Raw genomic sequence first — 17,596 nt, forward strand, 5'->3', positions numbered from 1 at the left:
CTTTGCTGCGGCTAAGGTAAGTTGAAAATGCAAAAAACTAACTATAAACACATACTGCCATGAAATTTTAATTAACTACAAATGTAAATGTAAATGTTTTTTATTTATTCAGATTAACGAACGATGGACGCAATTATTGAACGGTACGTAAGTAAATCATGCAGATTGCAATGTAAACTCTATATGTGTATATGTACAGTGCACCCCCGGTAATCCGGTCCCTGTTACTTATAGGTATATACATATATGCATGCATTTAATAAATAGGTATAGGTAAATGAACCGAATTAGCATGATAAAGCTAGTTTGTGTCTTACTAAGTGGTTGAATTTTGATTTTGTTTCATGCAGTGCTCCTCTGCTTGGCCAGCGAAGGCCACAAGGCAACTGGTGGCAGCGCTGGTTGTGCTGCGTGGGTGGTGGTGCCAAGTAAGTTTTCAATTTCAACATTCATCTATTGCATTGTGCAAAATAATAATGAATGAACATGTTGGCTGCCATGAGAACAGAATGTTATGGTCGATTCGTCGCGATACTCCAGTAGAAAATATGAAAAGAAAAAAAACTACTAAGTAAAATGATAGAAACAACATGTAATTACATTGTCTTATGATTTTTAATGTTTTTAGTGTGATTATATGTAATATTTTGTCTTAATTATTAAAACGATTATTGATTTTTCGAACAAAAAATTATTTTCTTAAAAATTCCCTCACGAAAAACATATACGTGATACAAATTTTTTGAAACCCAATTTTTGTTGAGAAATATCACATCTATAAAGCGGGTTGCAGACCAAGAGCTAAGCTAAGTTAGTTTAGCTTAGCTCGCATAGCTGACGCAGTTTTCCATACTTGTGTGCAGACCGCAAACTATGTGAACTAAGCTATGTGAGCTAACTAAAATATGCGAAGCTATGTTAGTTGTGTATGCCGATGCGCAGCTACGCGAGCTAAGCTATGTCCCTCCCGCCTTCCCCGCACGCCCTTCGCACATCCTTCGCCAGTGCTGTCCAGTGTCCTTTGTCGTACGCACGGTCGTTTCGTAGCGAATATGGAGCAATTTATCGAAGTTGTTAAACAATTTCCTGTGTTATGGAACACACAGTTAAAGGACTATCACAATTTAATTAAAAAGGATGTTGTATGGAAACAAATAGTGGAGGAAATAAGTAATCCAGACATACCAGACGGTGAGTTTAATTATTTTTTATTTCAAGTTTAATCTAATTGACATTATTAAAATAATTACAAAATAACTCTCTGACACGAAATGCTTCTCTAGTTGCTCGTAAGTTGTCGTATTGTACTGATCTTAAAGTTTGCTGTTCTTCAATATTGACGGTATTGGCGTTACTAGTTGTCGTTCTTGAAGACATTCAATAATTGTGCAAGACACAGGTAGTCTTTGTAATGACGTCCACTAGTTCCAATTGACATTCAAATGGTCGACGAAACACACGAAATCGCGCTGTTAATATGCCGAACGCATTTTCTACTACATTTCGTGCTCTACTGAGACGATAGTTAAAGGTGTTTTTTGCTCTGTTATCTAAACATGTACTCCGTGGGTACGGCCTCATAAAGTGTTTTTGTAATGGGAATGCTTGATCACCTATAAACACAAAAGGTGTTGGATCGCCATCAGGCGTTAAAGGTTTATGATTGGGCAAGTTTAATTGCCCGTTTTGTAATTTGTGGCCAAATGCACTATCTGCAAAAATACCTCCGTCGCTAAATCGGCCCATTGAACCAACGTCTATTATAATAAATCTTTTGTGTGCATCAACGACTGCGAGAAGGACGACAGAATAAAATTTTTTATAATTAAAATAATTAGAACCCGACTGAGGAGGGCATTTTATTGAGATATGCTTCCCATCCACGGCACCAAGGCAGTTAGGGAATTGCCATTTATCATTAAAGTCTTCTGCAATTACTTCCCATTCACTTTCTGTCGGTAACTTCATATATATTGGTTGCAAATGAATCCAAAGTGCATTGCACACATCTTTAACAATCAAAGAAACTGTATTATTACCCACTCTGTAATTGTATCCAATTGTTCTAAAGGAGTCGCCAGTAGCTAAAAACCTGAAACACATAAATATTTATTACTAAGTTTGACTTGGTGTTTGTTACAGTGAAAACTGCGAAGAATGAGAGGAAAAAATTACGAGATAGTCATCGAGAGTCACTCAAAAGGATGAAAGCCAGTACAAGTGGTCAGGCTGCTTCTCCGGCAAATAACTGGAAATATGCCGAGTTACTCGAATTTCTTTTACCCCACATGAAAAACCGTAAGAGAACTGGTAACGTATCAATTAATGATAAAAATACTTTGGCCAGTACATCAACTCAAAGTCAAAATACTTTGCCCGGTACTTCGATCGAAAGTCAAAATACATTGCCCAGTACATCAACCGAAAGTCAAAGTACTGAGATTTTCGAAGAAATTCCGAATGATGATGATGAAAATACTTCCGAATCACCAAGGATAAAAAAAAGAAAAGTTGCCGATGCCGCATCATTAAACGACTTACTTCAGAAAGTCGATAACGATTTTATGAAGCGATGTGAGCAAAGAGAGCAACGGAAGGCTGAGGAGGAAAAAGAGGCGGAGAAACACAGACATCCGTTAAATTTATTTTTTGACAGTATGTGCGAGTCAACTAAAAAGCTTCCCGATTGGATACAAAGAGATGTAAAAAAAAAGCTTTTTCAAATTGTAAACGAAGCAGAGGAAAATTATGAAAGTTATTTGTCTAGGCAGACTTATCAATATGGGTACTCATCATCATCCACATTTTCGACGCCAACTCAAAACGATAACTTAGATAATTTGTAACCTTTTGGCATTTACCAATAACAAATATAAATAAATGTTTTTTTTAATTAAAATAGTTTTGCTTACCTTAAACAAATAGCTAATCTTTCTTCTGGGGTTATAGCCTTCCGATAGTTAGTATCTTGTTTAGTAATATCTCCGATAATCAATGATAACAAATCATAAAACTGAACTCTTGTAACACGATAATATAACTGAAAATGTTCATCATCTAATTCGTAAAATAAAGTTCTAAACTCTCCACTTGCGTGCCGAGATTCAATGTGTTGACATATCCAAGGTCTAGAATGTCGTTTTCTTATATAATAATAATAAGTCAGTATTAATCTTCTTTTTCTATGTGTAACGTATTCATCATCGGAACTTTCTTCATCGATTATATTCATAGCAAGCGCCTGACGTCCGTCTAATTGAACTCCGCAACACTAACTGAGCTTTGGCTTAGCTCTTTGTGTGCACGCCATTTATTTCTATCTTAGCTTAGTTTGGCTTAGCCTAGCTTCCCTAGCTTAGCTTTGGAATAGCTTAGTTTTCGGTCTGCAACCCGCTCAATAATCGTGCACAATAATAGGAAGTAGTGCAAAAAAAATTATTTTGCAGACCAGTGTAATTAATCGATTCTTCTTCTCCAGGCATGTGATTTAGAATTAAAAATTCTGAATGTCTTAGACAGATATCTAAGGAGTTCCCGTGACTCCTTCCTCTGGCGCAATTCTGCAAAATGCAGGATTTAAATGAAAACAGAGAAGACTGCTTGCTGTAGTGCTGCTTACTGTAACTGTAACCATTAATTTAGTTAACTAGTAAGCAAATAAGCAAATATGATACTTGAAATGCTAGAGGTAAGTTCATAGTATCCCAGTCTCTGTCAGTAATTTGATAATGGTTAAAATACATAGAATATATTTTTATTCATGTTAACTTTTTTTAATCCCCGACCCAAAAAGAGGGGTGTTATAAGTTTGACGTGTGTATCTGTGTGTCTGTGTATCTGTGTATCTGTCTGTGGCATCGTAGCGCCTAAACGAATGAACCGATTTTAATTTACTTTTTTTTTGTTTGAAAGGTGGCTTGATCGAGAGTGTTCTTAGCTATAATCCAAAAAAAATTATTCAGCCGTTTAAGAGTTATCAGCTCTTTTCTAGTTTTCTTGTAGAAAAGAAGGTTAGATAACCGTTAGGTTCATAATATTGTGTCAATTGGCAAATGTCAAGCTGTCAAGATGGACGTTGCCTAAATACATAATTATTTATTTGAAAATGATGTTTTGGAAAACTCAGATACTTTGGATCGTAGGCGCGGAATGGTCCAAGAAAATCAGTTCAGCCGTTTGAAAGTTATCAGGTCTTTTCGGTCTTTTCTAGTTACTGTAACCTTCACTTGTCGGGGGTGTTATAAATTTTTAATTTACACTTGTTTATCATCAAAATAATTTACCAATTTCGGAATGCCATATATTATTCAATTCAAATTCAAAACTCAATTGTTTCAACAGACTTGGGTTATCCATCTGAACCTTGGTTGCTTACACCAATTTTGCACGCAGTAAATGGTAGCCAAGAGGCACTGATTACAGCTCGCTACATAAAAGCAAGGAATTGTGTGGAAAGATGCATCGGTGTGCTGAAAGGAAGATTGAGGTGTATTCTTAAACACAGGACTCTTGAGTATCACCCTGTAAAGGCAGACATGATTGTCAACGCTTGTGCTGTGCTACACAACATGTGCTTTTAACAGCTCGTTTGCCCATAAATGTGGATATTGTGCAAGATAGTGAGACTGATGAGCACTTAAGTACATCTGCCTTCACTGCCCCAGCAGAATTAGCGAGAGCCATAGAAGTAAGGAGAAATGTGATCCGACGCATGGCCAATAGGGAAACAATTTAGATCATTTCTTAATTCATTTCTGATGAGTTGCATTCTAGGCAGTCCAAACAATCACAGCTGTAGTCACAATCATAGTAATAATATAATAATAATCATTTTACACAGACAACAGATGGACAATACAAACCACGCAATGGAAAGGACCAATCGGGAAGAGGGATGTTGGAAGGCCATACAAACGGTGGGCTGATGAGATAATTCAAACTGCAGGGAAGAACTGGCTGTACCTTGGCAGACAGGGAGAAGTGGAAGAGGTTGGAGGAGGCATTAGGGCTTAGGGGCTCATGTTCCATAACAAAATTTTTTTTTAGGTAATTTCGCCTTTATAAAAAAAAATAGTAGGCATCTCCGGGAGACTGCCATATGATGCGCAGTGCAATACTTCGCTTGCCTGCCGCTACAATCGCTGACACAAAAGGTATCAAGTATCATTTTGAACCCACAACAAACTCAGCCGGGTATTCTTTTTTTTTATTATCACCACTTCACAAAATCACATAAGCTTATTAGAACTATCAAAGCTAATAGCTACCTACATAAATAAAGTAGGTAACACTTAGAATAATGGACATGTACACATATTACCGCAATCACGCCTATATCAAAATAATTAAAAATATATTAAACAATATAAAGAGTCCCAAACTTTTGGTACTTTCAGGCATATCCGACGTTGCTGACACCTCCTGCGGAAGAAGTTTGACTTTTGTGGATTTTCTCTACCGGTATCACGTTAGGGTTCGCATTCACGTTAGAGTTCGAACCGGCAATTTCCTTTTGCCAAGTGTTTTATCCGTCGCAACAGCTGGGATGGTTTTTGTGAACCCAGTTCCATCTCACTCAGCAGTTTCCGGAATTGCCGCAGGCCAACTAGAAATCGTAAAAAGCTCGCAACTCCTACGCTCCGCCTCAGAAAAGTGGGAAAGTCATTTGTGGGAATGAGTGTAATATTTTATAATAAAATTCCACAGTCAATATTAGACTTGCCTTTACCAAAGTTTAAAAAATCCATTAAAAGTATGCTCCTGGCAAAAGCATATTACACAATCGAAGATTATGTAAATGATAAAAAAGCATGGATTTGACTCGCTCCAGCAATGCGCGGGTCTGCAATTGCTTGTATAGTATAGAATATTATTGTAAATTGAACAATTGAAAAGAGCAACCGCCGAGTTTCTTGCTGGTTCTTCTCGGTAGGAACGGCATTCCGAACCAGTGGTAAATTATTTGACGATTCAAAAGCACTTGTAAAAGTTTATTTGAATAAAAATCTATTCTATTCTATTCTTTAATCTCCTCGAAAACCTGGAGCAGACGCTCCTTCAGTGCTTTGTATTAATTGCTCTCTGGCGGTTTTAAAATTAGGTCACTAATCTGTTCGATGGCGCCTTTGGTGAGTTTTGTAACAACTATGTTCTGTTTCGCCGTGTCCTCCAATTTCTGGCCATAGATAGTGGCCACAGTTTTGGCTTATCCAGCCAAAACTCGGGGATCCGTGAAGATATAGTCACGGCCGCTAATCCGTCTTGTCTTTTCGGGGCAATGAGAGAATAGTTATTTTTGGCTTCTTTTTTTCTGTTATGTCTTTTGGCGCTACTTTTTCACCATTGTTTGCAATAAAATTTATTTCGCTTGTTATTTCACAAGTGTTACTCAGTGTACTTTTCTTAACATATTTATTTATGTCCAAACCTGTGACAGATATTCCAGCTGCGACATTCATTTTTTTATTCGTGTTTCGCCTTATGGAGTTTGGATTCCGATTCTCTTTTAAATAGTCTAGTAAAGACTTATCTACGTCATGGGTGATCTCTTCACAATATTCCGGAATTTTTGAGTATACTTTTTGAGGATTATATGGAAATATGCCCGTTGCTCTGAACCTACTGACTCTAACCACAGGTAAAGACATAGTAGGATGTATATACCCAGCAACACAAGCAGTAGAATTAATGTTTTCAAACGTTCTTTCTTCCAATACATTAAAATGATCCCTACATGAAACTGAGTCGATTAGCATTAAAAAAAAATTGTCAATTTCATGGATTTTTATGGACAACTCACGCTTAACCAAAAAATTGACTCCACCAAAATTGTTCTCATAAAAAAAGAGCAAATAGTTTCTAAGACGCTTTCCGTGTTTCTTCTATGGTTTCAGATTTCCCCATACTGTCCAAGTTAAAAAAAAACACACTATAAAAACAATATTACAAGTTTATTGTGATTTTAATTTTTTGAATAGTTGTGATCAACATGGCTCAGCATTGTCCAAATTCATAATAGATCACTCATGTAATTTATTTTTGTATGCCTGGTGTAAAAATACAAATAAAATATTAAATGGTGCAACATAAGACGTAGATGTTCGAGACATTATACAAAAAAGTTGTATTGATTGTTATAATAAAAGAAATAAATGTTTGTTTTTTCTTTTCGTTTTATGCCCTTTGTTTAGAAAGTTAAATATATTTTTTAAAAGCTACCAAAAAGAGCTTAAACGTGTGTCTGTTATATCCGACATAGAAAAATAAAATTCAAATGAAGGGCCTAGCTATACATAAATCCCTTATAGCTATAGTTATATACACAAGAAAATTAGTTTAGGAACTAACCACCAGGGGCGCTGGTTTCCATATCTCTCCAAATACGTGGGAGTGATAACTCTATACTCTATAATGGGTATGAGAGAAGAAATTTATTTCTTACTCTTTCTTTTCTGAAAGTAAATCGAAGCGAAAAATCATAGGTCTATGGTAAATTCACAATCGTTGATATTATTAGCAAAAACATTTTTCTTGCATTTTGCACAATTTTTAAAAACCCAAATCAATCAAATTATTTTTTCAGGGTTGGGAAAAATGTGTAAGATTGTTCCATCCAATCCTATAAAAGAAACATGTCACTTTTGAATAAACTATATTATTTTAAAAATTCACAGTAAATTGTTTAGAAACGACTATGATAACAGCTTCCACGACTTAGAAAGGTTATATGTAATGTACAGGGTGGAATTTTGTAATGCCACCTGAAAGGAAAGTACTCTTAAGACTGTAAATAGATTTAAAAAAGTCGTTGAAGTTTTAAGTTCAGAAACTCAACCAACTCTGAATCTGGCTTTAGTATTTCGTTCAGAAGTAAAGAGACTGCTTGAAGAAGCGAGCGATGATGAGCCTCTCGTAATAGCTAGACTCAAAACTAACATGCCAGAGGGTCTGGAATCCCGTTTTCCTTTAACCGATGTGGTCGTTGCGGCAACTTTGCTTGATTGTCGAGTCCATTCCATTAATGAGATTGATATATGATTGAATATATCGATGGGTCCTACGTATATATCGATGGATCCTCCGGCGCGCCCTGCTGGACGGAATCGTTCGTGACGAGGAGGGTGCGGTCTACTACCAGGACCTCGTTGCAACGGCGGAAAACTTCGAAAAGCTACGGGAGTTCGCGCACCAATGGCACAAGAGGCGGAACACCACCATGGTGGACCAGAGACCTAGAGGAAGCGAAGGCTGATATGTTACGTAAGAAACGACGCATAAAGAATGCTGCACCAAGACGTCGACTGCTAGTCATAGATGACTACCTAGCAGCCAAGGACAAGTACACCAACATGGCAAACGACGCCCAGACTGAGAGTTGGAAGGAGTTTTGCACAACGCAGGAAAAGGAGAGCATGTGGGACGGTATATACCGGGTCATAAGGAATACAGCCCGAAGACACGAAGACGCGCTGTTAAGAGATGGTGAAGGAAACACTCTAAGCCTGGAAGAATCAGCCAAACTTTTGGCTAACACCTTCTGTCCCGAAGACACAACAGCAACGGATACATCATACCACATGCGCCTCAGGGAAATGACGGAGGGGTGCAACCAAAGAGTGAAAGAGCAGCTGTCAGAGGGTGATCCACCATTCACACCAGCGTACTCCGTACTCAAGGCACTAAATCCCAAGAAAGCTCCGGAACCAGATGGATTACCTCTGACCTCTGACATCTGCACAAAGGCGATAGACTGCGGAAGGGAGGAGTTCATGGCGATTGCAAACCAATGCTTAGCGCTGATGAACTTCCCCATGCAGTGGAAAGTGGCCCACGTCGTCATACTTCGGAAACCCGGCAAGGATGACTACACTCACCCAAAGTCATACCGACCAATCGGCCTACTATCAATCTTCGGCAAAATGGTCGAGAAGATGATGGTGGGTAGACTGCAGTGGACAATCCTTCCAACTCTCAATAAGATGCTGTATGACCTTGTGAATTACGTGCGCTCAGAAGTATAACAAAAGCAGAGCGTACTAATTGTATCACTGGATATAAAGGGAGCCTTCGACAACGCCTGGTGGCCCGCACTCAAACATCAACTTATATCCAAGAAGTGCCCCGCAAATCTATACGCCATGGTATGTTCGTACCTCACAGACAGAAAAATCAAAGTTAACTGTGCCAGAGCAACCTACGAGAGGGAGACAACAAAGGGATGCGTCCAAGGATCCACGGGAATCGGTGGACCAACCTTTCGGAACCTCATACTATGTAGATTCACTGCTCAATAAATTAACAAATGAAGAGGTATACTGCCAAGCGTTTGCAGACGACGTGGTTCTTGTTATCTCAGGACACGATATGGACGTAATGGAGCAAAAAACCAACGACACACTGGATGGAATAGTGATGTGGCGAAAGCGCAATAAGTTAAACTTTGCCGCACACAAAACCAATGCGATGCTTATAACAAAGAAACTTAAGTACGACACCCCCAACCTCTACATGGCCAACAGTAAGATAAATCTAGTCGAAGAAATAAAGCTCCTCGGACTAATCATAGACCGTAGACTTGCCTTCAAACCGCACGTCATCGCCATATGTAAAAAGACGGCGGACATCTATAAACAGTTAGCGTGCGCAGCGAAGGTAACCTGGGGTCTAAACCGCGAGATAACAAGGACCATCTATGTCGCGGTGATTGAACCCATCGTGCTATACGCCGCACGTGCGTGGTACCCTGCCACGGAGCTCCAAACGGTCAAAAACCAGCTGGAATCTCTTCAAAGGGGATTCGCACAGAAGATCTGCAGAGCGTATCGCAGGGTCTCACTCACCTCGGCACTCGTCTTGTCGGGGCTACTCCCCTTGGATTTGAGAATACAAGAAGCGGCAAGCCAAAAAGAACTGGTCAAAAGATTATTTTCCCCCCGAACGGGATCTAGGAAACAACGTCAAACACATCAACCGACCACACCCGTCACACCTTACAACAATAAAGTACACGATCCTAGAGAGCTTGGACCAAAACTCCTAGGACTCCCACCACATAACAGGCCCACATATCTATACCGATGGCAGCAAACTAGAGGGAAAAGTAGGCGCTGCCCTCACCTGGTGGGAGGAAGGGAGGGAAACAAAACACGCTCTTTACACACTGGATCCAGCCTGCACTGTTTTCCAGGCAGAACTCTACGCCCTACACAACAGGGCAGTTCTGCTTGCAAAACAAAGCGTGTTGCCAGTAGTCAACATCATGAGTGATTCGAGATCGTCACTCGACCCTGAAGGCAATCGAACTTACTCCTGTGCTTGTGCAGGTACTGACCGGACACGGTGGATTTGCCCAGTACCTGCACAAGGACAAATGTAAGGAAAAGGCGGATTGCGAGCCAGATAGGGAGGAGTCAGTGATCCACTTGTCGGTTGATTGCCCTTTTGTTAGGTTGCGATTTGAACTCGAACAGAGAACTGCGCAACGAGTATCAATAATCGACAACCTGACGTCGCGTCGCTAATCACCAGCAAGTCGGATCAAGAACTCATCCTTGAGTTCTGCATTCAAATAGCACAGTCTGCAATCCATGCCAAAATTGAAAATTCTGTTAGAAATACTACAATATAGGTACCGTCGCAGTGGCCAACTGTTTTTCAACTGGCTCTTAAAGATCCCGGCCCATATATTTAACGCTGATGCACTATCGTTAACTAAAATTATAAAAAAAAATGAAAAAATATAGGCTTAATTTTTTAATCACTCGATTTTTATCATTTTTTTTCCAAATCTTAAAATAAATTAATCTTTTTTGTCAGCCCTAGCACAGACTACGGTCTATTTGGGCTGCAAAATTTCAAGCACCAGTCTCAGTTTTTGTCCAGTGCTTTGGTCTACAACAATTGGTGTAAAATGTTCTTTTATAATTAAGTCTTAGTTAAATAAAATAAAAATAAATATAAAAAAAAAATATTACGTAGATACTCTTACGCATGATTTCATGAATTACGAAGAGTTTTCAGAAAACTGGAAAGATTAGATCCCGAAGATCCCGATGTAAAAAGTCGTCACCCAACGTCATGACTGTCTAATACAGTATGGATAGATGCTGAAACTGATTCTATAGCCATAATTTCAAAACCAAAGGTAGTGGTCGAAATATAAAACACCTTTGTCTATAACTACGGCCAAATACAAGGATCTTAAAAAGCTGAGTGATACAGGGGGTTGTCTAGTACACCTGCACTAGACCAAGGCATGCGCCGCGGCGGAGTGCGGGGAGCGGAGCCTCTCTGTACGCCGCGCGGGCGCGCCGCCGCGCCTGACTCATTATTCACAGTGCAACCGGATACCAGCTGTAACGATGTAACTTGTTTCCTTTAAAACCTAAAATAATATTACCACGGAACCCGCAAGCTTCTTTCGCGCCGGTCGGGTTTTTCATGCTCTGAACTGCAGTGCGCGGGCGGCTACCGAACCCTACTAGAAACTGGTTTTTGCACACGGGCCGCGACGCGCTGCATTGCCGGCGCGGCGCGCGCGCTTCACTTGCTACACGGACTCCGCACGGACGGTCGTTTTTCGCGATATAGAAATTAAAATAAACGCACTACACGTCCTTTTAACCTCTGTCTAAAATACAAGTGTGCTTGTGCTCCTTAAGGACCCGCTGGGGTGAGTTCCAATTCTTACTAACCTAAACTGTAAGCTAAACTGTTTTGTGTGCGCTGTAGTGTTGCTTGCGGTCGCTGGACCGTGGACAACCATGGCGGACGAGCAACTTGGCCTCTCCTTATACTACCCACTCTGGGGTTCCAGGTCCGCTGTATAGGCGCTAAACGCAACGACGATAACCTGCCTGGCGGAACGCACATACGCCCAACGCAGAGCCACCACCCAAACCACAACCTCCGAAGGAACAACCTAAGAAGAAGAAACCATTCCCGAGGCCTCCAAATAAGATCGATAAGTCAAAACTACCGCAACCTAAGAATTTATCTACTCCTTCACGCAAAAACTACTGGACGGATTTGGCTGAAATTTGGAATGGAGATAGATAATATCCTGGATTAGCACATAGGCTACTTTTTATCCCGGAAAATCAAAGCGTTCCCACGGGATTTCGAAAAACCAAAAGCCACGCGGGCGAAGTCGCGGGCATCGGCTAGTATTTAATAACTCCAAAGTAAAACTATGAACACACTATGAACAAACTATGAATGCACAATATTATCCTTAGGCACCATAATAAAGACCGACTGCGAATTGTTACGTGAGTACTGATAAAGTCATGAAGAAGAAAGGCCGAGGAGTGTACGAAGTAGTGTCTGATAATGATAAAATATTAGCCGTTACTAAATAGGTCGACAATCAATACATTAACATTGCCAACCCATTATGTGCACTAAATCCAGTCACTACTATAGAAAATATACTAAAATCCTTTGAACAGAAAGGTCTCGGCGTTACGTTGGGAGTCCGTGCCTACGATGAGAAACAGTTTGCGGAAGCTGTCCTAAATTCCGTCATCAGCATGATTCCTGCACCTTAACAACCAGGGATGCCATTCTAGTCACAACAATAATAAATTAATGCATGGGCGACAATCTTGAGTTCTAAAACTGATTATAAGATCTCAGCACCACATACGTATGCATCAAGACTCCTTTAAAAAAAAATTAGACACCAGAGATAGCACCGATTGGCAGTGGTACTATCAAATGTCACCTGACGAACAAAGAATCTAGAACGAAAAACAAGGGGGAAAAAAATAGCTTAAACTTCGAGGCGCCCATGCGTAGTCCATGGTCCTCTTTAGTTTTGCTTGCACCAAAAAAGGATAGTAAACTTAGATTTTTTTGGACAGCCGAAAGCTGAATGCTGTGACACGCAGACGCGTACGGATTACCTTACGTGTCGGAAATCTTAGATAACCTCAGAAATTCAAGGTTCTATCCGAACTCTACCAGACTCTAACACACTACAGAAATAGTGGAGTGCTGACAGTCCGTCAACTTTTAAAATACTGACATCCTTTCCGAAACTGAAAGCAAGATACTCCAATCCCAAAATGTGGACGAAATTTTTAAGAATTTTTTTTTTCACAATAACCATTTTTATGATTTTTAAACGTAGCTTTCAAATATTTACTATGCACAGATTGATTATAATCAACGGGCCTCCGTCAAAATCGGAGCCATCAATAAAATGTGGATGGACTAATAGTATGTGCTGTGCTTCTGGAAAACATAATCTCCCTAATACGCAGGAACCACCAAAACCAATAAAAGAGCTTTTGACAAATGATAATCATCCACAAGAAAATGACATTTTTTATGAACATGCGTACAAAAGTACAAAACCGATTTTCAAATGACTAGGTGCGTTTGGGGAGAAACAAATTCTAATACGCAGGAGTCGCCACAACCAATAAAAGATCTCTTGACAGATAATTATCAATATTTTTACATGAAAAAGCGAGCAAACGGGTGGGTCATCTGATGTTAAGTGATTATCTACATCCGTGAACATTTTAAGTGCGGAAACCAGCCCAGAGAGAAGAAGATCCGTGAACATTTGGTGATACCGCCGATGCGTTGCCGGCCTTTCAGGAATTTTTTGGTCCGCCCAATGAATAAATCTATGTTGCAATCTAGTGGGAACACCGCCGATGATTCCAAATTAAATTATTAATTCTAATACGCAGGAGCCGACACAACCATAAAAAAGATCTTTTAACAAATAAGGATCCAGTATCAAATGACATTTCTAAATGAACATGCATAGATACATGTTTTTAACAGTTTTTGACTTATGATGCAAATTATCGGAAAAAAACCCGAGTACGGAACCCTTGGTGAGCGAGTCTGACTCGCACTTGGCTGGTTTTTTTATATGAAATAGCGAGCAAACGAGCAGGCGGATCACCTTCGGGTTTCAAAGTTAGCAGAATTATTAATTCTAATGCGCAGGGGCCGCCACAAGCACAACCAATAAAAGATCTTTTTTTTTTTTTTAATCTTGATTTTTGGGAGTTTTTTAAAAGATCTTTTGACAAATAAAATCATCAAGTACCAAATTACCTTTTTGAACGAACATGCATAGGTGCAATACCGTTTTTCAAATGACTACGTTTGTGGCGATACAAATTAGAGAAGGAAATTTTACGTCCAGGTTGGAACCATGGCGATAATTACTCAATGTCTGATCAATATATCAAACATGATAATATCATCAACATGATATGATCAAATATACAATATAGGTTGGGTTTCGAGAGTTGATAGCGGGATTGATATTTCAGGATTGATAACGGTCAATAATACACAGAGTCGGGTCTAATGACCGTCCAGTATATTGGCCTGGCGTCAGCGCCTCACCATTTTGCCTCTGTAACACCTGGTTATTAATCACTTAATATCAGGTGACCGGCCTGCTCGTTTGCTCGCTATAATTATTTTAAAAAAATAACTGCATTTAGAAGAAATGTACCACAGGCAGTCAGGCCATAAAGGTGGCCTAAGTTAACGGCGTATCGGAATGTGTCCAAACTGATACCTAAAATGAAGGTGAAACACTATCCGTTGAAACACTATGTAAATTAAATTTGTCTTTTATCGTTTTAACAACATTTGCATACTTTTGCAGATTTCCAAAATGTCCTGAATTTAGAACTGCATGGATTAGAGCCATAAAACGAAAAAACTGGGAGCCAAAGGAATATTCACGTCTATGCTCCAAACATTTTGAAGAGTCTTGGTATATTTCTGGTTTAAAAATAAATAAATTGAAATCAGATATGCAATAACAACTATATGTGAAGGATATCCTAAACATGTTCCCAAAAAAAAAAAAATATTCGTGAACTAATGCAACCTTGAAGAGACCTAGAACTTCAATAATACAAGATCAATTGATGTAGGTCATTAGTTTTTACCATCCTACATGCCTTTCATTGACACAATAACTACTTTTCAAATACTACTTATTAGTATTACAAAGCTGTCCTTCTACGTCTTTGTTAGGGAGACAACTGAAAAGGTGGTCCGATGACATATAAGAGGTAAAAAGTAAAAAAGGTAAAAGGTTGCAGGACTGCTGTGGGTAAGAACTGCAGGTGATAGTTAGGAGTGGAAGACATTGATGAAGGCCTATGTCTATAAGACACATTGATTTAAACCTGCCAGACAGATGTACATACACACTATAGTATTTTGTTTGTAAAATATTGAAAATTTGCATATTTTGTAGCTAACTGTACATGTTATTTTATTATAATATTTTTGTATCCAAATGTACTGAAACAAACATTGGAAATTACCAAATTATTGATAAGTTTGCATATTTTGTAGCTAACTGTACATGTTATTTTATTATAATATTTTTGTATCCAAATGTACTGAAACAAACATTGGAAATTACCAAATTATTGATAAGTAGTACCGAGCACAGAGTCCAGAAAGGGTTTGTTTATTTTCATTTATTGTTATTTGTATTACCCTAATTTAAAAGATTCTCCGCTCTCTCAATTAGTCAGTCTTCATCCAATATTCTTCATTATAACTTTTAATTCTACTCTTCATTGTAACAATCTAAATATTGTACTCTTCATTATAACAGTGTTGTCTACAAATGTTAGTTATAATTTGAATAAACATTTATTTTATTCGCTGTGCTGTTAAAAATGAATCCAAGACTTCTAGACTTCCTCGGCCGCGAGAACTCTTTTTGAATTAATTATAAGAATTATAGAATCTTAAGAATTTAATTGTATTAAGATAGATCGTAGTTTTGTTAGGATATTATGGATCTGTCATAATCAAATAGTGATTAAACGATCCCAAAAAAAACTGAATTATAAAAAATAAGACTTCTGGACACTTGAAAATTACAATGCTGAGATCTACTTTGACTTTGCTCACACTTAAGTTTCAGATAAAATGAGACAGATTCATGTTACACTGTCTTGTTTTAACAGTCTTAAGTCTGAGCAAAGTCTACAATCGTTTGATAGAGCTCAGCCATAGCCAGCTCATACTAGCTTGACTCACAACTTTAATTTATACCAAAAGGTAATACATATATGTGGTAAATCAGTGCATTTTAGTAGGGTAATGGAACTTCAAACAGAACTGACGGACAGACACTACAACATGGATATCCTACCGACTGCATGCTCACTTCTGACCACTGGTTTCCTCTACTACAATAGTGATAGTCTACTGCAATAACCAGATGCTGATTGGCAGACAGATGGATACTAACAGAATCAAAATAGACAGGTCCAGCTGGTAAAACAATGTAGGCTGACCAAAGAAAAAATGGGATGAAGTTGTCATAAGTATAGCTGGTAAAGATTGGATGAACACTTATACCCAAGATGGATAGATGAAGAGATCTATTCTATGAAATCACGGTCCAACACTACTTATCTTAAAATCCATATAATACTGACTACATAGTACTAGAAGTTTGTAAGTCTAAAGAACTGCAGATCTTCACTTAACACAAGAACTCTGGAAGCAGATTCTGGAGGAATGGAACCTCCTCCTTTATTTTTCATTATTCATTTTTGTACAAGTCACAAACAATAAAAGATTTGAAAACTTGACCGAAAATAAAACGAATTGATTAGGTACCACGCGGACGGAACCGCGGGCAAAACCCATATTCAACGCATTGTGGACATATTGGAGTACCTTGAAGAATCTATTTTGATGAAAAACATTAGATTGAATTGTCTATATACTTACAACAATTTTATGGTTTGAACCTTTGAACATGGGTTATAACCATCGATGGTTATAACAGATTTTTAGTAAGATTCACAAATTAGATTATGTAATTAGTACATAATAATTATTTTCGGAAAACCGTGAAACCGTGAGCTTATAAATTTTGATAAATTGGTTTCTCCGTTCTTTTTGTATTTCATTTCGGGCAACTCACCAGAAATATAAAATAAAATCTCAACAAAATGGCAGAAGCCAGAAAGAACGCAGATGAACTGACCAAGACCAAAGAGATGATAAATGATAATCATTACATTTTTTTTTCTGACGATTGGCTGATGATTGGCTTTTTTTTACTGGCCATCGATTTGATAGATACTAAAATAGCTCTGGGTTCTAGCTCTTTTGTAAAACGTAGTGACTTTACACTTTTGAGCATTGAACATGTGCTGCTACCAAAGAGTATGTACTACAATCAAGTACTATTTCAACTTTATCAGTGTTTCCGCTTACAATTTTAGTTTTGCCCTAGCCTTTGTAGGATTACGCCTAAAATTAACCAAAAAATTGTTTGAAATAACCTGATTGGGGCTATAACAATTTCGCGTTAATAGATACTTATTGATGTCATTTCATAATGTAATTTTACGATTAAAATCCTAAAGCTTGTGACGTGGTCTATGAAAGATAACTATTTGGATATCATATTCAATAAAATTTAAAATTTTTAGTGAGGACCTCTCACTCCTATACAAACAATAAATACCTTATTATATAGCCAATATTTTTTATGTAGCGTATAAAAAAATGCTATAATTTATTCCCCTCTTTCCAAAAAAAAACATTCTGCCCTTTTATAGCATTTGTA

At 38.3% G+C, this 17,596-nt stretch overlaps 1 protein-coding gene across 1 annotated transcript; it reads right to left on the reverse strand.

The window, feature by feature from the left end:
* Window positions 1-1,232: 1,232 nt before the first annotated feature.
* Window positions 1,233-3,387, reverse strand: LOC123878642 (protein ANTAGONIST OF LIKE HETEROCHROMATIN PROTEIN 1-like). Its single transcript, XM_045925955.1, has 2 exons — window positions 2,913-3,387; window positions 1,233-2,092 (listed from the first exon to the last, which is right to left on the reverse strand). Exons 1-2 carry the CDS (start codon window positions 3,230-3,232, stop codon window positions 1,378-1,380), a joined length of 1,035 nt encoding a protein of 344 aa, XP_045781911.1. The 5' UTR covers window positions 3,233-3,387; the 3' UTR covers window positions 1,233-1,377.
* Between the last annotated feature and the right edge of the window lie 14,209 nt (window positions 3,388-17,596).

The sequence above is a fragment of the Maniola jurtina genome, chromosome 26, assembly GCF_905333055.1.
Source record: "Maniola jurtina chromosome 26, ilManJurt1.1, whole genome shotgun sequence".
In the NCBI taxonomy this organism is placed as follows: Eukaryota; Metazoa; Arthropoda; class Insecta; order Lepidoptera; family Nymphalidae; genus Maniola; species Maniola jurtina.